The sequence below is a fragment of the Diadema setosum genome, chromosome 7, assembly GCF_964275005.1.
Source record: "Diadema setosum chromosome 7, eeDiaSeto1, whole genome shotgun sequence".
NCBI lineage: Eukaryota > Metazoa > Echinodermata > Echinoidea > Diadematoida > Diadematidae > Diadema > Diadema setosum.
The window spans coordinates 7,547,337-7,574,886 of record NC_092691.1 but is presented as its reverse complement, the minus strand read 5'-3'; the positions used below and the strand labels follow the sequence as shown (position 1 = coordinate 7,574,886).

Below are 27,550 nucleotides of genomic sequence, written 5' to 3'. Positions count from 1 at the left end.
ACATGAAGGCTACCTTGGATACATAGATCACTGTTTTATCAGAGACGGAAGTGGATTAACTTGCACTGAAGAGTGTACCATACCCCATGTCAGGATCGAGTACAGTAGGGGACCATACAGCACTCGGAGACAGAAAGGGTAGACCTAAGTAAAAACATTCTTCGCTAAAATCCTTTGTAGGATATATAATGATAATATTGGATGTCCTATTTTCGGTTAATACAAGGAAATATTGGACTCGCTAAGCAAAATATTGGACTCGTCTTCGACTCGTCCAATATTTGTGCATACCTCGTCCAATATTTCCTTGTGTTAATCTCAAGGCCATCCAACATTATATAATTATTGTGATCGTGGTAACTCATGGTAAATGATATACGTTTACATTTTGCTCCCTAAATTGTAATGGTTTATTATGGAGGTATATACATTTTTTATCAAAAATCTGTTTTAGTAATCTTATGCCTATCTCTCTCAACATGAATTTGTTGCATACGTTTACCCAAGTGCGACAATTGCATAAGTATGCACCATATCATACTTGACTGAATAAAATGCTCTTTGTACTTGGGTGGTTGCGAAATGAGTTTTCCTTAATTATTTGATTTGATTTATTGGTTCCTGCATTATATCATCGCACATGCAGATACATACACATGTATATATTCGTACCATACATAGTATACATAGACATTAGTTGTTAACAGAGTAAGTTTTTCATTGCCTGTACCACGTACAACAAAACATATCAGAGATGCAATGAATTACACAGAAGGGCTACAGCTTTAGCATTGTTTGATTTGCAAGCAGTCCTTACACATAATACATAACATATAGGAAAATAGGAGGGAGGGATGACTTGCATAGAGATAGGATAGAAGAAAGGAGAAAGGAAGGGAGAGGTCTGTCTGCTTTCTCTATAAAGGTTTACACAAAGTTAGATCACGTGGATCACTGATCAGTAAAGTATGGCAAAGTATTTTCTCACCGAGGTACAGGACAACTACACTGTCGGCTTCTCGTATTATATGCATGCATATCTGTGTCCTACATACCTATTTTGATAACATCTATGTAGACACGCAAACACTGATATTATAGACTACATAATTCGTTAGTAATATTAATAATCGTTCTGTACAATATGACTCTAACTCATGATAAATGATATTAGTGTAACCATTCCTTCCTTTTATTTTGAAGTGACATGCACATTTGAAAACATACAAGCTTTAAGTATATCTGTAGATATACTTCGTGCAAAATACGTTCCGATTTAGATAAAAAGAACATGTAGACATTTGAACTGTCGGATTCAAAGTAAAATTCCTGTTCGGAGGAGCTATTTCCTTGCCTATCAGTTGGTTTTGGTTAACAAGTGCTGAATCCTCTTTGTGCGTATTCAGACTCAGCAGCGGCCGTCTTGGTTTAAAACCAAGTATTTATTGCCAATTGCGTTGACAGTTAGATGCATTCGAATTTTTTGTCATAATTATTCTAATGCTGTACCGAGAATCATACAACGTAAACTCCTAAAAGAAAAGTAGATAAACCATACATCCTCTGGCCAGTATAGAAAGGTAATTAGTGCAATACATTGGAATTCACGGCTAATATAGCAAACCCATGTTCGGCAAGGTTTGAAATACATATATAGAGGTGTGGAAGATTAAATAATTTTTGATGTATGCAGATTTGCGTTGATATATGTAAGTACGTATGTGTCTGTTGATTAAAATAACTAGTAATCGAACAACAGCTGTGCAGCATTCCCAGTAGAGAGTATACAATAAAGAATAGATATATCTGCCGATCATTACATAAACCTTTAGATTGAACTCAACCTCGCGCAATTTTTTTTTTGTTTCTAGTGAGGGAAGCTACTTGACTTAAAATAGCAACATAAAAAGCGACAATGCAAAAACATGCCGTCTTTTGTATCTAAATGATTTATTGAATCTGAATTGAACACTCGATTTTCCATTGAAAATGTTATTGAAATAAAAAAAAATAATGATATCGTACTGTAATTTCATTTGTACATTGAACTGAATTGCAATGGACGGAATAGCCGAAATTACACCGGCATTAGTTTTGAGATTCTCTGGACAGGTCTAGTACATTCACTTTCATATCTCACTCTAGTACATAATCATACTGATCATGAAAAAAAGAATGACAAACAAGATGTAAACACAATATGAAGTGGATCATGACAAGAAGATATGTATTCCCTCACAATCACTCGCAGGAGGTTACAAAAAAGCAAAAAAACAAGCAAACAAACAAAATACACGTCAACAATTTGTAATACTGAAATAAAAGTAACAGGAAAGATTATATGCAGCTGAGATGGTCACAAGAAAAGTATACATTACAGAAAATGTAACTGCTTATATAGGCGCTTAAAATTCTGAACAGTCCGGGCATGTTGTAGAGTGTCTGGTAATGAATTCCATACGTGTGCTCCTGAGAAACGAAAACACTTCTTGAAACATGCAAGATTTGGTTTTGGAATGACCACATTGAGTGAGTTGGCTGAACGAGTGTTATGAGAATGCCTGTCACAGACCATTTCTATTTCATTAACCATTGTACGAGTGGGAGCTAAACCATATAAACATTTGTACGTTAATGTTGCCAATATATATATATGTATATAATGTTTGTTCGTATTCTTATTGGAATATTATCATTTGTGGAGAAATCTTGTTCATAACAAAAACATCAATACACACAATAAGAAATAGCCGTTAGTACACCACTCATTATTGCAGGTTGATTTCATAAATTCGTACATGCGAAGAGATAAAGATATTCAACAAAAAGAAATACCAATTGATTATACCAGGGCCTGCAACAATGAACAAAATGAATACATGTATATCTTTCACGTTATGGTTCAAATTGAATAAACTGATAAAGCTAGTTGATCATTCCTGGAGACACTCTGTAAAAGTAAATTGCATAATCAAGATCGCTCTTGACCTGTACTACAATAAATCTTAATAAAGTCCGAAGAATACTGTGAATTGTGCAAAAAGAATCAGCATTTGATGAGACCAAGGAGTGCCATTGAATAAGATATTCGGAAGTACATCTGCAAGGCACTATTCTCTTTTCTTTTTGAATGCAACTTCTCAAACCTGGAACATTGCAAAAGTTTGCCAGACAATCTTTCAAAATGACAATACACATGCATGACAGATTCTTTAATGAAGCTTTTGGAATAAAAAGTAATTAGAAGGAATATATTATTTCAAGTAACAACAATGTCTGAAAGGAAAGACAGAGGAACAGGGAATAAGTGGGCTGTTTTTAATGTTTGCGCTGACTCCCTTATGATATTGAAGTGAAAAAGGTCCTGAGTTTCGCTTAATATGCAATATCACACTACATGAGTCCAATCCCCTTCCTCCATACTTGTACAACTTTTGTATTAACTAAATGTGTTTGTCATGACTGAAGCGTTCAATAAAACGGTAGAACGGCACAGAAGTCCGTAACATCATTGGCGACATTTGTGACGACAATGTCAAAGGTATCCTGGAGAAGAAGTGTTCGTGAGAATGCAAAGAATGAATGTGAGATTCTTCATTTCCACTCATTGGTATCCCTATGGGTGACTTATTTAGATGTGGGCTGCTCTTCCGTTACCTCAGAGTAGCTAGGCGGCGCCACGACCTTTGTGTCCACAGTCATACTTGTTGGATCGTAGATAACCGTTTGGTTCTGCGGTGATGGCGCCGGAGGATTGGTTGGGCCTTTGGGGGAAGTCGAAACAGCAGCACTCTGCTTGGGTTTCTTCCTCGAAGAGAACACTATGCATAATACGACGAACAACACACCGCCAAATACCAGGAACGATGCTACTGTAATGATAGCAATTAACCACGCTTCCATCCCAGTTCTTGGTTCTGGTATGACCACCGGTGAGGGAGCAGCTGTATGCAAGCACAAGGAACAGCCTGTCGTAACGTATTGATCTATTGCAATCATTGCAAAGACCACGGAGATTATGTTCAAACTATAAAGACACAAATGTACACACACACACAAAAAAAAAAAAACTTCGTGAATGCTACATCATATTCAAACTTAATATTTTTAATATTGCGGCTAGGTGAAATTGAATCTTAGACAAGGATGAATGGTAATTAGGCTGGCTTGTGTAACTCAATCACCTATTAAAGTGACATCAGGGAGTGTTTCACAAAGCCGTTCTTAAAGTTGAGAAGGACTTAAGACCGACTGGTGATCAGTTCTTGCGTGCTATACTTATCAGAATCGCAACAGTAATTCAGCACAAGAGCTGATCACCAGTCGGTCTTAAGTCCTTCTTAACTTTAAGAACGGCTTTGTGAAACACCCCCAGAACTTAATTTTATTCAATGTATTGCAAACACAACTTCCATCTCTGCAAATGTATGAACAGGTTGTCAAGGCAACAGATGTCACACACGTATCAAAAGCATGCGTAAAGCATTTGGTATTGTATAATATGACACGTGATGCTGTTAGAGACATTTTCATAACACGTGATGGCACTGAAATGAACGGAGTTTGTTTCATTTCACTCTATTACAAATGTCTAAGTTATGACAGATTATATCTGTTGTGGTGTAATATTGTAATATGTAATAGTACAGTTGATATAAATTTTCAATATTTTGAACTTCTTGTATTTTTTTACATTCTATATTTTGCTTTATAGTCGAGTGAAACACTTGTTAAAAGTGAGCTAAACGGTCCACTGAGTGACGTGTGTAACATCGGTGCAGTTCCACCCTCATAAATGAAACTGACGTGTCTTGACTGTTTATACTTACGAGTCAAAGACAAGCAGTAGATTCCGACGTCGTCGGAATGTTGACAGTAGCGTGTGCCCCATTCGGGAATATTGCAGTCTATCAGTTGCGACTCTGAGCCGTTGCAAGAGACCTTCTCCAGATGGATTGGTCCTTCACCGCCTCCGTAAAATTCGTTTGCAGAACGAACTCCAAGAAAGCCGAGTTGGCGACAAGCGACCTCAGCGTCTTCCGTTGACCAGCTGTAGTCGCAGATAGTACCCCACTCGTAGTCATGAAAGATTTCGAGTCGGCCTTGGTCAGGCAATGCGCTGTTGACAAGACGTAGGTCACCTTCCTCTGCAGGTTGAGAGTGTATGACATGATACAAAGTCAATTGAAAGAACACAGCCACTATAATGATAATAAGAATGCCGCGTGATTCAAGGAGTTCTTAATGACAACTGTTGAGTAAATCATACGATTCGTTTAAATTGTAACGGTGGAACACTTATGTCGGAACTTCGTTCCTAGGCTGAAGATTTATTGTATTGCTTTTAGAGAAAAGGACCTGAGGTATTCCACCTCTTCTAAAACAACTGTTAGCTTTGAGAGCAACTCGATCATAATAGCATAGGCGTACAGCGTTTCTGATTCCGGTAACCAGGATGAGTAGGGGAATAAGCCCAAAGCGCGTCCAAGGCATCGAGCATGCAAAAAAGCTCAACTCTGACAAGTTGTAATTTTCTGACAAGTATGGTAAAATCCTTGGATTCGATTGGCTATGTTAATTGTCATAGAATCACTACTTTTCAGGGCTGACAACTTTCACGAGACGGGATCCCGGTTACGTGTTTTCTAAGGATACATTTGAAAATTTATGCACTTAATCGTCGTGTCACCAGCATATAACAGCTTCACAGTGATGACCAGTGGCTTTTAAATCAGTCAAACTGAGAAACTGTGTAGACTCTGTTTACGCTTTATTAAACAGGAGAAAGATAAAAATGGGCGTATAAGGTATTGGCTGCATTGCATTGTATAGGTCCAATATTCATCGGTATCAATCATAATCGGCAGAAAAGGCAAAATATTAAGTAAATAATCACATTAATATCCCTTAACAGAATGGCGTAGGCATCTATCAAATTTTGAAATAGTCATGTCATGAAAATGATATGTTCGATGACTGAATTACATGTGAAAGTTATCTGCGATGTCAATTAATCTCACACTTTCATTAACACCACGTTTCCTTTTGCAGAAATTGATAGGTGCAACAGCATACTTCTTATCCCCCCCCCCCTCAAAAAAAAAAAACCTTTTCTAGTGCATTTTGGTGTAATTCCTGTGAATTCTGTGACAATCTCAACACTAGGACCTATTCACTATATAGGGCCTACTTACTCTGTTCATTTCTCGAGCACTTGATTCCAACGTCTTCTGAGTGTCCGCAGTTGCTTGTGCCCCATTCAGCAATATCGCAACTTGTCAGCTGCGACTCGGTGCCTGTGCAAGAAATCCTTTCGAGGTGGATCGGTCCCTCGCCGCTTCCGTAATCATGAAGGGGAACAGAAACTGAAGGAAAATCGAGCTGGCGACACGCAACAACAGCTTCCTTTGCCGACCAGCTGCTGTCGCAGATGGTGCCCCACTCGTAGTCATGGTAGATTTCTAGTCGGCCATTGTCGGAAGATGTACCACCAACCAGACGTAAATCACCTTCATCTGGACATGTCAATATGAGGGATGTTGAAAGAATAAAAAGACCACTATATTTACGTGGACGGAACACATTCACTGCTGACACCATTCAAGTTGCCCGCGCACGGCACGCTACTATTCACGAGACAACATTATTTCTTCCATTCAGGTGGTTCTCTCGGGAGCATTGCCTGCGAAACTTATAATGGAGACTTCATTCCCTCTTGTCAAGAATGAACGCAAAATAATTTTGTTACAGAAACACGTAAGTGTTGTTCTTGTTTTTTTTTTTTTACTTTTCTCGTCACTATCAAATGAAGCAATGCCGAAAGGATTATTTTTTTTATTTCCCTTTTTTAGGAGGTTAGGGGGTGCGCCAGTAACAAAGTTATGTGACAGGCAGTCTATATTAAAAGACTTCACCAACGTTATTATTATCAACATTATTATCATCAATACATCAATATTATTGTCATTATTATTATCATCATAATCATCATCATCATCATCATCATCATCATCATCATCTTGCTGAGTGGAAGCTTTTTCCTCGCCGTCTAATTGTACTTCCCAATACTGGGTTATAACATAGCGTCTTACCTCATTCCACTATGCGAATAGTTAACAAAATCACAATAACAGGGAATATAGTTTCTAAGGATGCAGGGTGAATCAAGTCTTTCGTCTTTGTATACATGTCAAAATCTTCTTCTCCAACCTCCGTCAAGATTTGTCTGATATAAGTATGATACACATCTAGACATGGAAAACTGCTGTTTCAATCTGCACGACGATACAAATAAATGCTTTTTATATGACAATTAAACTTTTATAATCGTACATTAAACATTAGTCAGCAACGTAGGATCGTATGATAATTATGTACAGTCCTGTATGTTATAATGTCTTTGTATCACCGATGTTCATAAAATAAAATAAAAAAAAAATCATGAAATTACAATGACTGTATTATCAGGCAAACGGGTCAGTTTGTGATCAGAATCGAAATGAAATGGGCAATTGCTTGCTTACAAATTTCAGTAGATGAACACTGGACCCCAACGTCGTCGGAGTGAGTGCAAGTGTGTGTACCCCATCCTCTACTACGGCAGTCTGTTAGTTTCGATTCCGATCCTGTGCACGACACTTCGTCGAGATAGATCGGTCCTTCACCTGGCCCATAGTAGTAGCTTGGGATTGCCACCCCGGGAAACCCAAGCTGACGGCATGCGACTAGTGCTTCCTTTCTCGACCAGTTATTGTTGCAAATGGTTCCCCACCTATTCTCGTGGAAGATCTCGATTCGGCCACGGTCGGAAGACGGTCCGCCAACAAGACGTATATTACCTTCCTCACCTACGCGTCAAGGGATAATTGAGATATCTCAAAGTTTTCAGTCACTTATGAAATGTTTGTTGTTTGGATACGTCATTCTTGAAAAAAAAAAGATACTGTGAGACTGTTGCTGATATACAAAACGATGTCCCTTTTTCCAAGGAGCTTCCTTGCTTTTTCTAAGGGAACATCCCTTATTTATTTGTTGTATGAGACACTAACAACAAGACTTTTCGTCTTTTTCAAACACGCTATTGCACACTCGTACACTCGAGAGTGAGCTCGTTCTACATATCCTTATTCTTTACTTTCAGTGCGTTTGCACACTCGTACACTCGAGAGTGAGCTCGTTCTACATATCCTTATTCTTTACTTTCAGTGCGTGCTCCTGACGAAGCAGGTAAAAAGGGAAACCGTAAAGTGAGTTAAAATTATTAAACAAAGTGACATATTTTCTTGTCTTTATCGCTCTTCTTATTTGGTACCATTAAATCACCTGGTCTTATCTATCCGTTCTCAGTTTCTTTTACACAAGCTAGCTTTTATGCAGAGCTCGAAACTAACGGTGGTCCGGTGGCCCGGGGCCACCAAAAACACACGTCGGGCCACCGAAATTTCAGAAATGATGAATTTGGTGACCTGATCGGGCCACCAAAAATAAAAGTCAGTGTGGAGCCCTGTTTTATGTACACTGTAGGTCCCGTCATACTTCTCTTTGTTCAACCTCATTTGGATTTTTGACCAGTCATCATTACAATTGCTGTGTTATCACCGTGTATATTGTTTGTTTTCTGCACATTGTTTACAAGGTTAAAGAACTTGTACTATCATTTCTGTTGTAATGTTCATAAATGAGAAGTATGAAAATAAAATGAATGAATGAATGAATGAATGAATATGTAAATTCGTCAGCAGATCAATGTTTGTCTTTCAAATCATATCTCAAAACTCTCTTCCTCTAATTTTAAGTATATTCATTATATAACATAATTATAGCATCATCATTTATGTTTCATGTCTATCGTTATTTCATCAAATATCAGATCATAGAATGAACTTGCAATACAGTCCTGTAATGACTCGTCGCGCTATCTTCTCACGTCTTAGAGATGGCACAATCACTTCACTTACCTAACCTCTCCTCCGTGCACTCGACACCAACATCTTGTTCGTGGGATGTGCAGCCACTGGCACCCCATTCACTGTGCGAGCAGTCTGTCAAGGTAAACTCGTCCCCCGTGCAATCCACTTCACCAAGGTGGATTGGACCATACCCTGGTCCGAAGGAGTGGTTTGGCTTTATGATGCCCGTATACCCGAGCTGACGGCATATAACAAATGCATTGTCGGCAGACCAGTTTTCACTGCAAACCGTGCCCCATCTCTGGTCGTGGAATACCTGAAGTGTGCCTTCCCAAGCGTTCTCCCCGCCCAAAAGCTTGACCTCACCATCTTCAGCTGATGAATCAAAATATTGGCAAAAAAATAAAAATAGACACACAAAAAAAAACACACTACAACTTGTTTTTATCTCACAACATGCCATCATAATCTGATAACATTATGCTAACACCAGCGGCAAATAAGAAAATGTATATACGTTTGCTCAGATCCAGTGTTTATACAGAAAAGACTACATGCATTCGAATCAGGGTATGTCATTCATCTTTTCGATATTTAGCAACTTGTGTGTGTGTGTGTGTGTGTGTTATGCTTTGGCAGGTATTAAGTTAAATTCGATTGGTGCATATTACAATCAAATTCAAATTAATCCATTACACATTAAGCTTGATTAAAGAACACACAAAATGTTTTTTAAAAATCGTATGCAGAACAACGTAAAAAGTATTCTAGCAGAGTATTCGAAACAGACTAATACCAAATGCAAGGAAAATACAAAGGCCTATCAATGGTTTATCTTGAATAGATTACACTATAGGTATGATATTACAATAAAAAAAAAATCTGACATTTAAAACAGCACACGGACGAAGTGCAAAGTCCTAGATGATTTAGTTAAAGGCTGTACAAATAGGCCTATGTGATTTTTGCTTGAATTTCTTTTTCTTTTTTTAATCATGTTAGCAATGATTATTAGCTGTGTGTACTCGTGATAAAGGCACATTTTGACTGAACTCTGTCAACAGCACCTATGATTCTCACTACAGTCCCCACTCAAACTGTAACGAGACATGAAACTCGTCACACTGACGAGTTAGGTGATACGCCTGGGGTCATCAGATGTCGGTCATCTGTGATCGACAAAGAAAAGAATGTGATATAGGCACCTTGAAGTTATATTGAGCGTGCATGCAAAACGGTTTCTCTATATGGAAGCAGGAGTCCGTCAAAAACACGGATATACGTCGCGTAGTAATTCGAATTGCTACACGACGTTAATAATTACGTCGTGTCGTTGTTCGAATTACTACACGTCGTAATTCGAATTACTACGCGACGTAATTATTTATGTCACGTAGTAATTTGAATTGCTACGCGACGTAATTCCAAATTACTGCTCAACGACTTAACGTCACGACATTAAATGAATTAGTGTCGTGTTGCAATTCCTAATGATACACAACGTAAATAATTACGTCGCGTAGTAATTCCAATTACGACGCGACGCAAATAATTACGTTATGTTGTAAATAATTACAACGCGACGTAATTCCGAATTACTGCCCAACGACTAACGCAGCGAATTAAAGTAGCGACGTTAAATCAACCAATGAAATCATTCGTTATTTGCTCAGTGATGCATCACGGTGCACGTGCCAAAGGGCTAGACACTCATTTCCTACAGCATGTTTGTCAGTATTTGGTGAGCGGATATGCTTTGAATACATATTTTCTGATACAGTGTAGGCCCTATGATTTAGGTTTTAAACATTTCATAGGATTGTATTGTCAACAAAATGCATATGGCTCGCTGTATAGCAGGGAGGTGGAAAGGAACTTCCACCTCCCTGCAGTATAGCCAGCTTCGGTTTTCACCAGCACGCAGTGAGCGGATTGCATGCGCTTCACTCCTGGGTTTTTCACCCGCTATTACGAACGATCCCATTGGTTGAATTAACGTCGCTACGTGAATTCGCTGCGTTAGTCATTGAGCAGTAATTCGGAATTACGTTGTGTTGTAATTATTTACAACACAACGTAATTATTTGCGTCGCGTCGTAATTGGAATTACTACGCGACGTAATTATTTACGTTGTGTAGCACTGGGAATTACAACACGACACTAATTCATTTTATGTCGTGACGTTAAGTCGCTGAGCAGTAATTCGGAATTACGTCGCGTAGCAATTCGAATTACTACGCGACGTAAATAATTACGTCGCGTAGTAATTCGAATTACGACGCGACGTAATTATTTACGTCGCGTAGTAATTCGAATTGCTACGCGACGTATATCCATGTTTTTGACGGGCTACTGCTTCCATATCTCTAACCACTCGGCCACGGGACATCCACGGAAACGGTAAGGCCGAAAAAAAAAAATGTATAGATATTACAGGGGGAAAAAGTCAATGCCCACTCAACAATTGTGGCCGCGTGAACATGTATTGCATTGCTAGAAGGAAATGCGGCCTTGTAACGACTGAGGTCGCTGTGCCATTTCTGGCAATTTCGGAAAAATACGTCCCGCAGACATAAAACCTATAATCGGCTGATTTTGATACCTTGCCTTTAATCACAATTTTCAGTGTGATGACGTCATTAAAGTACAAAACAATGACATGGACTTGAAAGACAATTGCTCAAAGTACAACACCTCCGTTGTCGTCATTACATACTATTTGACAGAGTCAGGATGCAACATTCTGCAGCAGTCGAAGCAATGTGGTCTCCAACACAAAACAGAGGGATATTGTGTGTGTGTGTGTGTGTGTGTGTGTGTGTATAGGTGCGTTTATATACGAACGTAATTTCTACATGGACGAATGTGTAATACACCATTGAAGAAAAAAAAAAGTAAAATAGCTAGGTATTTTGTTTCGTGATCTTGTGCGGTTCGAACCCGCACGAGTGCAACCTCACGTCTCTGAGACGGCGCCTTTAACCACTCGGCCATACGTCTCGACGAGAAAATATGAGGAACGTAAACTTATGTATGTGAAAGATGAATCACGAATCGATTCGTCCACATTCCATTCTCATTTTCAGTTTTAAACTGCAAAATTGTCAACCTCATGAGAAGATTTCAAAGAACAAAATGCATGATTACTGCAGCTTATTGTCTCAGCTACAACATACTTAAATTTCAGAGGAAATGAAGCAAAATCAGCTGAGATAAAGGTGCTTAAACGTTGTCAAGTCAATGGATGGTTTAAAAAAAAATCACTTCCCATAGACATAACACGTAAACTTGTCCGATTTTGCATCTTTACTTTTAATCACAATTTAAAGTATGATAACGTCATCAAATTTCAAAACCATGACATGGACTTGAAAGGCAAATGTTAAAAGTGCAACATATGTGAATTTGGGATAATATTGAGCTTAAACAACAGAGATACGAGCAAATGAATGTTAGAAACAGTACCTCAAAAAAATTAATTCCACTTTTTTGATTTCAGATGATGATATGATGACGTCATAATGTATTTCGGGAAATATTGATACTTGAAACGTTATTTCCAATTCATATGCTTTTGTAATATGCAATAAAAACATAGGGTCAACGGACTTTTTAAAGAGCTATTGCGAAATAAACAAAGACATGTTTTTCGCTATATTTCCACATAGACACGCACACGAAATTTCAACTTTGACGCCAGCGCATTCCTTTGTTATAGGTCAACATCGATCGGAAATCAGTGGATATTGTTACTCAAAGTATCAGGAATCCAAATCAGTCAAAAAAATTGCATTTTCATGTTGGTTACGCCCTCTGCGCGCGAAATTGCGCGGACGGACGCGCACGCGAGAAAATGTTTGAAACGCTTAAAATTGTCTGAAACTTCGAGATTTCCCATTGGGAAGTCGTTTTGAGCCTTTTAAAATTTTGACGCGCGCGAACGCGCGCGTAATGAAGACCTGGGTAACTAGCGTTAAAAAGTAAGATAGAGCGTGACCTGAACTTTATGTCCACCGAAAATGACGCAGAAATTACATCTAGTTATGAAGTTATGATCGATCATGTGACAAGGTCCGAAAATCACAAAATGGCGCCTAACTGACGTCATAGATATGTTACTGTCATGAAAACCTTATTGTGGCTAGATATTGTTATGAGACATGTTGACTGAAAATTTCATGTCATTCCGTAATGTCATTGTTGAGATATTGACGACACAAAATTGTCCAGAAAGAAAGAAGAATAAAAACGAGACATGAAAACTCGTCACATTGAGGACGAGTTAGGTGATACGCTTGTGGTCATCAGATGACAGTCATCTGTGATCGACAAAGAAAAGAATGTGATATAGGCACCTTGAAGTTATATTGAGCGTGCATGCGAAACCGTTTCGTAACCACTAGGCCACGGGTCATCCACGGAAATGGTAAGACAAAAAAAAAAACAACAACAATGTATAGATATAACAGGGGGAAAGTCAATGCCCACTCAACTAACGTGGCCGTGTGAACATCTATTGCATTGCTAGACGGAAAAGCGGCCTTGTAACGACTGAGGTCGCTATGCCATTTCTGGCAACTTGGGAAAAATACGTCCCGCAGACATAAAACCTATAATCGGCTGGTTTTGATACCTTGCCTTTAATCACAATTTTCAGTGTAATGACGTCATCAAATTACAAAACAATGACATGGTCGTGAAAGACAATTGTTCAAAGTACAACACCTCAGTCGTCGTCATTACATACTATGATCGGTTTGACAAAGTCAACCTGCAAAATTTGCTGCAGTCGAAGCAATGTGGTCTCCAACACACAAAAAAGAGGGATATGGCGTGTGTGTGTGTCTCTGTGTGTGTATAGGTGCGTTTATATACGAACGTGATTTCTACATGAACGAATATGTAATACAAAACTGAAGAAAAAAAACAGTAAAGTAGCTAAGTATTTTGTTTCGTGATCTTGTGGGATTCGAACCCGCATACTCACGTCTCTGAGACGTCGCCTTTAACCACTCGGCCACACGGTCGTCTCGACGGGAAAATATGGGGAACGTTATGGACTTGAAAGACATTTGTTCAATGTATAACACATTCATCGTACGTTGTCAGTTTGCTATTGACATGACGATCTATCACTCGACTATGAGGCAGGCACTAGTACCTGTATGAAATTATTATAGGCATGGTTATCAAATTGCCTTAAAATTTCCTTATAATTGCCTTATTTTTACACACAGTTATGCTATCCCTTTAAACTCGTCACAGTTTAATTAGAATCATTAACATCATACATTAGTACCATATTCAGTTCCATAGCTGATTACGTTTGCTAATCAATTAAGATTAATTGTCTAGAATGTGTCATATGGCCAACCTGTATACACACGTATATACACACACACAATGTTAAATGTATGCATCAAACATCTGTAACACAACTTTGAACTAACTGTAGGAATTATCGCTGCACTTATCATCCATACTTTTTATCACTATCTGAAACTCCACAAAAACCACTAATTGACAAATAATCATCAATACAGAAGACTGAATACCTTTTTTACAATGTATAGCTTGTTACATGTATAAATCAGCACAAAGTAACCACGACTACATTGTGTTACTAAATTGATATGAACAAATTTCATTTTGTTACAATATACTGTATCAGTTTGAAAAGCCCATCCTCCAAAAGTATGATTTTGCAGCAATCGAAGTAATGCAGTCTCCAACGCAAAACAAAGGTATACTGTGTGAGTGTGTGCGTACAGGTGTGTTTACATGGAAACGTGATTTCTACATGGACGAAGGTGTAGTACTCCATTGAAGAAAAAAAAAAGTAAAAAAAAAATATTATTTTCTTTCGTGCTCTTGTGAGGATCGAACCCGTACGTGTGCAACCTCACGTTTCTAAGACGACGCCTCTACCCACTCGGCCATACGTCTCGACGAGAAAATTAGAGGAACGTAAACTTATGTACGTTAAAGATGAATCAGAATCGTTTGGTCCGCATTCCATTCTCATTAGGTGATACGCTATCAGCGTATCACCTATTGTGATTGTCAAAATCTCTCTTTATTTCTTTTTATTCTTCTTTCTTTCTGGACAATTTTGTGTCATCAATATCTCAAGAATGACATTACGGAATAACATGACATTTTCAGGGAACATGTCTCATGACAAAATCTAGCCACAATAAGGTTTTCATGACAGTAACATATCTATGACGTCATCTAGGCGCCATTTTGTGATTTTCGGACCATGTTACATGATCGATCATAACTTCATAACTAAAGGTCATTTCTGTATCATTTTCGGTGGACATTAAGTTCAGGTCACGCTCTATCTTACATTTTAATGCTAATTACCTAGGACATTATTCCGGGCGCGTACGCGCGCGTCAAACTTTTAAAAGGCTCAAAACAACTTACCAATGGGAAATCTCGAAGTTTCAGACAATTTTAAGCGTTTCGCGCGTTCGCGTCCGTCCGCACATTTTCGCGCGTAGTGCGCGTAAGCAAAATGAAAATGCACATTTTTTGACAGATTTGGATTCCTGATACATTAAGCAACAATATCCCTTGATTTCCGATCAATTTTGACCTATAACAAAGGAATGCGTTGGCGTCAAAGTTGAAATTTCGTGTGCGCGTCTATGTGCAAATATAGCGAAAAACATGTCTTTGTTTATTTCGCCATAGCTCTTTAAAACGTCTGGTTACCCTATGTTTTTATTGCATATTACAAAATCATATGAATTGGAAATAACGTTTCAAGTATCAATATCTCCATGAATACATTATGACGTCATCATATCATTATCTGAAATCAAAAAAGTGGAATTAATTTTTTTAAGGTACTGTTTCTGACATTCATTTGCTCGTATCTCTTTTGTTTAAGCTCAATATTATCCCAAATTCAGATATGTTGTACTTTGAACATTTGCCTTTCATGTCCATGTCATAGTTCTGAAATTTGATGACGTCATCATGCTTTAAATTGTGTTTAAAGGTAAAGACGCAAAATCGGACAAGTTTACGTGTTATGTCTATGGGAGGTGATTTTTTTAGAAACCATGCATTGACTTGACAACGTTTAAGCACCTTTATCTCAGCTGATTTTGCTTCATTTCCTCTGAAACTTTAGTATGTTGTAGCTGTGACAATAAGCTGCAGTAATCATGCATTTTATTCTTTGAAATCTCCTCATGAGGTTGACAATTTTGCAATTTAAAACTGAAAATGAGAATGGAATGAGGACCAAACGATTCCTGATTCATCTTTAACGTACATAAGTTTACGTTCCTCTAATTTTCTCGTCGAGACGTATGGCCGAGTGGGTAGAGGCGTCGTCTTAGAAACGTGAGGTTGCACACGTACGGGTTCGATCCTCACAAGAGCACGAAAGAAAATAATATTTTTTTTTTACTTTTTTTTTTCTTCAATGGAGTACTACACCTTCGTCCATGTAGAAATCACGTTTCCATGTAAACACACCTGTACGCACACACTCACACAGTATACCTTTGTTTTGCGTTGGAGACTGCATTACTTCGATTGCTGCAAAATCATAGTTTTGGAGGCTGGGCTTTTCAAACTGATATAGTATATTGTAACAAAATGAAATTTGTTCATATCAATTTAGTAACACAATGTAGTCGTGGTTACTTTGTGCTGATTTATACATGTAACAAGCTATACATTGTAAAAAAGGTATTCAGTCTTCTGTATTGATGATTATTTGTCAATTAGTGGTTTTTGTGGAGTTTCAGATAGTGATAAAAAGTATGGATGATAAGTGCAGCGATAATTCCTACAGTTAGTTCAAAGTTGTGTTACAGATGTTTGATACATACATTTAACATTGTGTGTGTGTATATACGTGTGTATACAGGTTGGCCATATGACACATTCTAGACAATTAATCTTAATTGATTAGCAAACGTAATCAGCTATGGAACTGAATATGGTACTAATGTATGATGTTAATGATTCTAATTAAACTGTGACGAGTTTAAAGGGATAGCATAACTGTGTGTAAAAATAAGGCAATTATAAGGAAATTTTAAAGCAATTTGATAACCATGCCTATAATAATTTCATACAGGTACTAGTGCCTGCCTCATACTCGTGTGATAGATAGTCATGTCAATAGCAAACTGACAACGTACGATGAATGTGTTATACATTGAACAAATGTCTTTCAAGTCCATAACGTTCCCCATATTTTCCCGTCGATACGTGTGGCCGAGTGGTTAAAGGCTACGTCTCAGAGACGTGAGGTTGCGGGTTCGAATCCCACAAGATCACGAAACAAAATACTTAGCTACTTTACTGTTTTTTTTCTTCAGTTTTGTATTACATATTCGTTCATGTAGAAATCACGTTCGTATATAAACGCACCTATACACACACAGAGACACACACACACGCCATATCCCTCTTTTTTGTGTGTTGGAGACCACATTGCTTCGACTGCAGCAAATTTTGCAGGTTGACTTTGTCAAACCGATCATAGTATGTAATGACGACGACTGAGGTGTTGTACTTTGAACAATTGTCTTTCAAGACCATGTCATTGTTTTGTAATTTGATGACGTCATTACACTGAAAATTGTGATTAAAGGCAAGGTATCAAAACCAGCCGATTATAGGTTTTATGTCTGCGGGACGTATTATTCCCAAGTTGCCAGAAATGGCATAGCGACCTCAGTCGTTACAAGGCCGCTTTTCCGTCTAGCAATGCAATAGATGTTCACACGGCCACGTTAGTTGAGTGGGCATTGACTTTCCCCCTGTTATATCTATACATTGTTGTTGTTTTTTTTTGTCTTACCATTTCCGTGGATGACCCGTGGCCGAGTGGTTACGAAACGGTTTCGCATGCACGCTCAATATAACTTCAAGGTGCCTATATCACATTCTTTTCTTTGTCGATCACAGATGACTGTCATCTGATGACCACAAGCGTATCACCTAACTCGTCCTCAATGTGACGAGTTTTCATGTCTCGTTTTCAGTTTTAAATTGCAAAATTGTCAACCTCATGAGGAGATTTCAAAGAATAAAATGCATGATTACTGCAGCTTATTGTCACAGCTACAACATACTAAAGTTTCAGAGGAAATGAAGCAAAATCAGCTGAGATAAAGGTGCTTAAACGTTGTCAAGTCAATGCATGGTTTCTAAAAAAATCACCTCCCATAGACATAACACGTAAACTTGTCCGATTTTGCGTCTTTACCTTTAAACACAATTTAAAGCATGATGACGTCATCAAATTTCAAAACTATGACATGGACTTAAAAGGCAAATGTTCAAAGTACAACATATCTGAATTTGGGATAATATTGAGCTTAAACAAAAGAGATACGAGCAAATGAATGTCAGAAACAGTACCTTAAAAAAATTAATTCCACTTTTTTGATTTCAGATTATGATATGATGACGTCATAATGTATTCATGGAGATATTGATACTTGAAACGTTATTTCCAATTCATATGTTTTTGTAATATGCAATAAAAACATAGGGTAACCAGACGTTTTAAAGAGCTATGGCGAAATAAACAAAGACATGTTTTTCGCTATATTTGCACATAGACGCGCACACGAAATTTCAACTTTGACGCCAACGCATTCCTTTGTTATAGGTCAAAATTGATCGGAAATCAAGGGATATTATTGCTTAATGTATCAGGAATCCAAATCTGTCAAAAAATGTGCATTTTGATTTTGCTTACGCGCACTACGCGCGAAAATGTGCGGACGGACGCGAACGCGCGAAACGCTTAAAATTGTCTGAAACTTCGAGATTTCCCATTGGTAAGTTGTTTTGAGCCTTTTAAAAGTTTGACGCGCGCGTACGCGCGCGTAATAATGTCCTAGGTAATTAGCATTAAAATGTAAGATAGAGCGTGACCTGAACTTAATGTCCACCGAAAATGATACAGAAATGACCTTTAGTTATGAAGTTATGATCGATCATGTAACATGGTCCGAAAATCACAAAATGGCGCCTAGATGACGTCATAGATATGTTACTGTCATGAAAACCTTATTGTGGCTAGATTTTGTCATGAGACATGTTCCCTGAAAATGTCATGTTATTTCGTAATGTCATTCTTGAGATATTGATGACACAAAATTGTCCAGAAAGAAAGAAGAATAACGAGACATGAAAACTCGTCACATTGAGGACGAGTTAGGTGATACGCTTGTGGTCATCAGATCACGGTCATCTGTGATCGACAAAGAAAAGACTGTGATATAGGCACCTTGAAGTTATATTGAGCGTGCATGCGAAACCGTTTCTGTAACCACTCGGCCACGGGTCATCCACGGAAATGGTAAGACAAAAAAAAAAAAACAACAATGTATAGATATAACAGGGGGAAAGTCAATGCCCACTCAACTAACGTGGCCGTGTGAACATCTATTGCATTGCTAGACGGAGAAGCGGCCTTGTAACGACAGAGGTCGCTATGCCATTTCTGGCAACTTGGGAAAAATACGTCCCGCAGACATAAAACCTATAATCGGCTGGTTTTTAGACCTTGCCTTTAATCACAATTTTCAGTGTAATGACGTCATCAAATTACAAAACAATGACATCGTCTTGAAAAACAATTGTTCAAAGTACAACACCTCAGTCGTCGTCATTACATACTATGATCGGTTTGACAAAGTCAACCTGCAAAATGTTGCTGCAGTCGAAGCAATGTGGTCTCCAACACACAAAAAAGAGGGATATGGCGTGTGTGTGTGTCTGTGTGTGTGTATAGGTGCGTTTATATACGAACGTGATTTCTACATGGACGAATATGTAATACAACATTGAAGAAAAAAAAGTAAAATAAAAAAAAAATGTGTCGTGATCTTGTGGGGTTCGAACCCGCAACCTCACGTCTCTGAGACGGCGCCTTTAACCACTCGGCCATACGTCTCGACGAGAAAATATGGGGAACGTAAACTTATGTATGTGAAAGATACATGAGGAAACGTTTTGTCCACATTCCATATTCATTTTCAGTTTTAAACTGCAAAATTGTCAATCTGATGAGAAGATTTCAAAGAATAAAATGCATGATTACTGCAGCTTATTGTCTCAGCTACAACATATTAAAGTTTCAAAGGAAATGAAGCAAAATCAGCTGAGATAAAGGTGCTTAAACGTTGTTAAGTCAATGCATGCTTTTAAAAAAAATCACCTCTCATAGACAATACACGTAAACTTGTGCGATTTTGCATCTTTACCTTTAATCACAATTTAAGGTATGATGCCGTCATCAAATTTCAAAACCATGACTTGGACTTGAAAGGCAAATGTCCAAAGTACAACATATCTGAATTTGGGATAATATTGAGCTTAAACAACAGAGATACGAGTTAATGAATGTCAGAAACAGTACCTCAAAAAAATTAATTCCACTTTTTTGATTTCAGATGATGATATGATGACGTCATAATGTATTTAGGGAAATATTGATACTTGAAACGTTATTTCGAATTCATATGCTTTTGTAATATGCAATAAAAACATAGGGTCACCCGACGTTTTAAAGAGCTATGGCGGAATAAACAAAGACATGTTTTTCGCTATATTTCCACATAGACGCGCACACGAAATTTCAACTTTGACGCCAGTGCATTCCTTTGTTATAGGTCGGAATTGATCGAAAATCAATGGATATTGTTACTTAATGTATCTGGAATCCAAATCTGTCAAAAAATGTGCATTTTCATGTTGCTTACGCGCACTGCGCGCGAAAATATGCGGACGGACGCGAACGCGCGGAACGCTTAAAATTGTCTGAAACTTCGAGATTTCCCATTGGGAAGTTGTTTTGAGCCTTTTAAAAGTTTGACGCGCGCGTACGCGCGCGTAAAGATGTCCTTGGTAATTAGCATTACAAAGTAAGATAGAGCGTGACCTGAACTTTATGTCCACCGAAAATGATACAGAAATGTCCTTTAGTTATGAAGTTATGATCGATCATGTAACATGTCCGAAAATCACAAAATGGCGCCTAGATGACGTCATAGAGACGTTACTGTCATGAAAACCTTATTGTGGCTAGATATTGTCATGAGACATGTTGACTGAAAATGTCATGTTATTCCGTCATGTCAATGTTGAGATATTAACGACACAAAATGTGCCAGAAAGAAAGAAGAACGAGACATGAAAACTCGTCACATTGAGGACGAGTTAGGTGATACGCTTGTGGTCATCAGATGACGGTCATCTGTGATCGACAAAGAAAAGAATGTGATATAGGCACCTTGAAGTTATATTGAGCGTGCATGCGAAACCGTTTCTGTAACCACTCGGCCACGGGTCATCCACGGAAATGGTAAGACAAAAAAAAAAACAATGTATAGATATAACAGGGGAAAGTCAATGCCCACTCAACTAACGTGGCCTGGTGAACATCTATTGCATTGCTAGACGGAGAAGCGGCCCTGTTACGACTGAGGTCACTATGCCATTTCTGGCAACTTGGGAAAAATACGTCCCGCAGACATAAAACCTATAATCGGCTGGTTTTGATACCTTGCCTTTAATCACAATTTTCAGTGTAATGACGTCATCAAATTACAAAACAATGACATGGTCTTGAAAGACAATTGTTCAAAGTACAACACCTCAGTCGTCGTCATTACATACTATGATCGGTTTGACAAAGTCAACCTGCAAAATGTTGCTGCAGTCGAAGCAATGTGGTCTCCAACACACAAAAAAGAGGGATATGGCGTGTGTGTGTGTCTGTGTGTGTGTATAGGTGCGTTTATATACGAACGTGATTTCTACATGGACGAATATGTAATACAAAATTGAAGAAAAAAAAAGTAAAATAAAAAAAAGTGTTTCGTGATCTTGTGGGGTTCGAACCCGCAATCCCACGTCTCTGAGACGGCGCCTTTAACCACTCGGCCATACGTCTCGACGAGAAAATATGGGGAACGTAAACTTATGTATGTGAAAGATACATGGAGAATCGTTTTGTCCACATTCCATTTTCATTTTCAGTTTTAAACTGCAAAATTGTCAATCTGATGATGAGATTTCAAAGAATAAAATGCATGATTACTGCAGCTTATTGTCTCAGCTACAACATATTAAAGTTTCAGAGGAAATGAAGCAAAATCAGCTGAGATAAAGGTGCTTAAACGTTGTTAAGTCAATTGATGCTTTTAAAAAAAAATCACCTCCCATAGACAATACACGTAAACCAGTCCGATTTTGCGTCTTTACCTTCAATCACAATTTAAGGTATGATGACGTCATCAAATATCAAAACCATGACATGGACTTAAAAGGCAAATGTTCAAAGTACAACATATCTGAATTTGGGATAATATTGAGCTTAAACAACAGAGATACGAGCAAATGAATGTCAGAAACAGTACCTTAAAAAAATTAATTCCACTTTTTTTATTTCAGATGACGATATGATGACGTCATATTGTAATTATGGAAATAATTATACTTGAAACGTTATTTTCAATTCATATGCTTTTGTAATATGCAATAAAAACATAGGGTCACCTGACGTTTTAAAGAGCTATGGCGAAATAAACAAAGACATGTTTTTTCACTATATTTGCACATAGATGCGCACGCGAAATTTCAACTTTGACGCCAGTGCATTGCTTTGTTATTTGTCAAAATCGATCAGAAATCAATGGATATTGTTACTCAAAGTATCAGGAATCCAAATCAGTCAAAAAATGTGCATTTTCATGTTACTGACGCGCTGTGCGCGCGAAAATGCGCGGACGGACGCGCACGCGCAAAATTGTTTGAAACGCTTATAATTGTCTGAAACTTCGAGATTTCCCATTGGAAAGTTGTTTTGAGCCTTTTAAATGTTTGACGCGCGCTTACGCGTCCTAGATGACGTCCTAGGTAATTAGCATCAGAGAAAGAAAGATAGAGCGTGACCTGAACTTTATGTCCACAAAAACTGATACAGAAAGGACCTTTAGTTATGAAGTTATGATCGATCATGTAACATGGTCCGAAAATCACAAAATGGCGCCTAGATGACGTCATAGATACGTTACTGTCATGAAAACCTTATTGTGGCTAGATATTGTCATGAGACATGTTGACTGAAAATGTCATGTTACTCCGTAATGTCATTCTTGAGATATTGACGACACAAAATAGGCCAGAAAGAAAGAAGAACGAGACATGAAAACTCGTCACATTGAGGACGAGTTAGGTGATACGCTTGTGGTCATCAGATGACGGTCATCTGTGATCGACAAAGAAAAGAATGTGATATAGGCACCTTGAAGTTATATTGAGCGTGCATGCGAAACCGTTTCTGTAACCACTCGGCCACGGGTCATCCACGGAAATGGTAAGACAAAAAAAAAACAATGTATAGATATAACAGGGGAAAGTCAATGCCCACTCAACTAACGTGGCCTGGTGAACATCTATTGCATTGCTAAGACGGAGAAGCGGCCCTGTAACGACTGAGGTCACTATGCCATTTCTGGCAACTTGGGAAAAATACGTCCCGCAGACATAAAACCTATAATCGGCTGGTTTTGATACCTTGCCTTTAATCACAATTTTCAGTGTAATGACGTCATCAAAATACAAAACAATGACATCGTCTTGAAAGACAATTGTTCAAAGTACAACACCTCAGTCGTCGTCATTACATACTATGATCGGTTTGACAAAGTCAACCTGCAAAATGTTGCTGCAGTCGAAGCAATGTGGTCTCCAACACACAAAAAAGAGGGATATGGCGTGTGTGTGTGTCTGTGTGTGTGTATAGGTGCGTTTATATACGAACGTGATTTCTACATGGACGAATATGTAATACAAAATTGAAGAAAAAAAAGTAAAAAAAAAAAAAATGTTTCGTGTTCTTGTGGGGTTCGAACCCGCAATCTCACATGTCTGAGACGGCGCCTTTAACCACTCGGCCATACGTCTCGACGAGAAAATATGGGGAACGTAAACTTATGTATGTGAAAGATACATGGGGAATCGTTTTGTCCACATTCCATTCTCATTTTCAGTTTTAAACTGCAAAATTGTCAATCTGATGAGGAGATTTCAAAGAATAAAATGCATGATTACTGCAGCTTATTGTCTCAGCTACAACATAATAAAGTTTCAGAGGAAATGAAGCAAAATCAGCTGAGATAAAGGTGCTTGAACGTTGTTAAGTCAATTGATGCTTTTAAAAAAAATCACCTCCCATAGACAATACACGTAAACTTGTCCGATTTTGCGTCTTTACCTTTAATCACAATTTAAGGTATGATGACGTCATCAAATGTCAAAAGCATGACATGGACTTGAAAGGCAAATGTTCAAAGTACAACATATCTGAATTTGGGATAATATTGAGCTTAAACAACAGAGATACGAGCAAATGAATGTCAGAAACAGTAACTTAAAAAAATTAATTCCACTTTTTTGATTTCAGATGACGATATGATGACGTCATATTGTAATTATGGAAATAATGATACTTGAAACGTTATTTTCAATTCATATGCTTTTGTAATATGCAATAAAAACATAGGGTCACCTGACGTTTTAAAGAGCTATGGCGAAATAAACAAAGACATGTTTTTTCACTATATTTGCACATAGATGCGCACGCGAAATTTCAACTTTGATGCCAGTGCATCGCTTTGTTATTTGTCAAAATCGATCAGAAATCAATGGATATTGTTACTCAAAGTATCAGGAATCCAGATCAGTCAAAAAATGTGCATTTTCATGTTACTGACGCGCTGTGCGCGCGAAAATGCGCGGACGGACGCGCACGCGCAAAATTGTTTGAAACGCTTAAAATTGTCTGAAACTTCGAGATTTCCCATTGGGAAGTCGTTTTGAGCCTTTTAAATGTTTGACGCGCGCTTACGCGTCCTAGATGACGTCCTAGGTAATTAGCATCAGAGAAAGAAAGATAGAGCGTGACCTGAACTTTATGCCCACAAAAACTGATACAGAAAGGACCTTTAGTTATGAAGTTATGATCGATCATGTAACATGGTCCGAAAATCACAAAATGGCGCCTAGATGACGTCATAGATACGTTACTGTCATGAAAACCTTATTGTGGCTAGATATTGTCATGAGACATGTTGACTGAAAATGTCATGTTACTCCGTAATGTCATTCTTGAGATATTGACGACACAAAATAGGCCAGAAAGAAAGAAGAATAAGAAAAAAAACAGATTTTGACAATCACAATAGGTGATACGCTAAAAGCGTATCACCTAATAAGAAAAAAGACAGATTTTGACAATCACAATAGGTGATACGCTGATAGCGTATCACCTAAAAAGAAACGAGACATGAAAACTCGTCACATTGAGGACGAGTTAGGTGATACGCTTGTGGTCATCAGATGACGGTCATCTGTGATCGACAAGAAACGAATGTGATATAGGCACCTTGAAGTTATATTGAGCGTGCATGCGAAACTGTTTCTGTAACCACTCGGCCACGGGTCATCCACGGAAATGGTAAGACAAAAAAAAAACCAACAATGTATAGATATAACAGGGGGAAAGTCAATGCCCACTCAACACAAAAAAGAGGGATATGGCGTGTGTGTGTGTGTCTGTGTGTGTGTATAGGTGCGTTTATATACGAACGTGATTTCTACATGGACGAATATGTAATACAAAATTGAAGAAAAAAAAACAGTAAAATAGCTACGTATTTTGTTTCGTGATCTTGTGGGGTTCGAACACGCAACCTCACGTCTCTGAGACGTCGCCTTTAACCACTCGGCCATACGTCTCGACGAGAAAATATGGGGAACGTTATGGACTTGAAAGACAATTGTTCAATATATAACACATTCATCGTACGTTGTCAGTTTGCTATTGACATGACCATCCATCGCACGAAAACGAGGCAGGTATTAGTACCTGTATGAAATTATTATAGGCATGGTTATCAAATTCCCCTAAAATTTCCTTATAATTGCCTTATTTTTACACACAGTTATGCTATCCCTTTAAACTCATCACAGTTTAATTAGAATCATTAACATCATACATTAATACCATATTCAGTTCCATAGCTGATCACGTTTGCTAATTAATTAAGATTATTTGTCTAGAATGTGTCATATGGCCAACCTGTATACACACACACACGCACAATGCTAAATGTACGTATAAAACATCTGTAACACAACTTTGAACTAACTGTAGGAATTATCGCTGCACTTATCATCCATACTTTTTATCACTTTCTGAAACTCCACAAAAACCACTACTTGACAAATAATCATCAATACAGAAGACTGACTTAAAGGAACAATTCAAATACCTTTTTTACAATGTATAGCTTGTTACATGTATAAATCAGCACAAAGTAACCACGACTACATTGTGTTACTGAATTGATATGAACAAATTTCATTTTGTTACAATATACTGTATCAGTTTGAAAAGCCCAGCCTGCAAAATTTTGCAGCAGTCGAGGTAATGCAGTCTCCAACGCAAAACAAAGGTATACTGTGTGAGTGTGTGCGTATAGGTGTGTTTACATGCAAACGTGATTTCTACATGGACGAAGGTGTAGTACTCTATTGAAGAAAAAAAAAGTAAAAAAAAAATAATTAATTTCTTTCGTGCTCTTGTGAGGATCGAACCCGTACGTGTGCAACCTCACGTTTCTGAGACGACGCCTCTAACCACTCGGCCATACGTCTCGACGAGAAAATTAGAGGAACGTAAACTTATGTACGTGAAAGATGAATCAGGAATTATTTCGTCCGCATTCCATTCTCATTTTCAGTTTTAAATTGCAAAATTGTCAACCTCATGAGGAGATTTCAAAGAATAAAATGCATGATTACTGCAGCTTATTGTCACAGCTACAACATACTTAAATTTCAGAGGAAATGAAGCAAAATCAGCTGAGATAAAGGTGCTTAAACGTTGTCAAGTCAATGCATGGTTTCTAAAAAAATCACCTCCCATAGACATAACACGTAAACTTGTCCGATTTTGCGTCTTTACCTTTAAACACAATTTAAAGCATGATGACGTCATCAAATTTCAAAACTATGACATGGACTTGAAATGTAAATTTTCAAAGTACAACATATCTGAATTTGGGATAATATTGAGCTTAAACAACAGAGATACGAGCAAATGAATGTCAGAAACAGTACCTTAAAAAAAATAATTCCACTTTTTTGATTTCAGATGATGATATGATGACGTCATAATGTATTCATGGAGACATTGATACTTGAAACGTTATTTCCAATTCATATGTTTTTGTAATATGCAATAAAAACATAGGGTAACCAGACGTTTTAAAGAGCTATGGCGAAATAAACAAAGACATGTTTTTCGCTATATTTGTACATAGACGCGCACACGAAATTTCAACTTTGACGCCAACGCATTCCTTTGTTATAGGTCAAAATTGATCGGAAATCAAGGGATATTGTTGCTTAATGTATCAGGAATCCAAATCTGTCAAAAAATGTGCATTTTCATTTTGCTTACGCGCACTACGCGCGAAAATGTGCGGACGGACGCGAACGCGCGAAACGCTTAAAATTGTCTGAAACTTCGAGATTTCCCATTGGTAAGTTGCTTTGAGCCTTTTAAAAGTTTGACGCG

The 27,550-nt window shown here is 37.9% G+C and overlaps 1 protein-coding gene across 1 annotated transcript in view; it reads right to left on the bottom strand.

The window, feature by feature from the left end:
• Positions 1 to 3,627: 3,627 nt before the first annotated feature.
• The window catches only part of LOC140230657 (scavenger receptor cysteine-rich domain-containing group B protein-like), a 38,076-nt gene continuing 14,153 nt past the window's right edge, over positions 3,628 to 27,550 (bottom strand). The window contains exons 4-8 of the mRNA XM_072310798.1: positions 8,958 to 9,284; positions 7,524 to 7,838; positions 6,195 to 6,515; positions 4,830 to 5,147; positions 3,628 to 3,944 (exon numbers count right to left, since the gene is read on the bottom strand). Of these exons, the coding sequence (XP_072166899.1) occupies positions 3,628 to 3,944; positions 4,830 to 5,147; positions 6,195 to 6,515; positions 7,524 to 7,838; positions 8,958 to 9,284 (1,598 nt within the window). The remainder of the gene's footprint in view (positions 3,945 to 4,829; positions 5,148 to 6,194; positions 6,516 to 7,523; positions 7,839 to 8,957; positions 9,285 to 27,550) is intronic.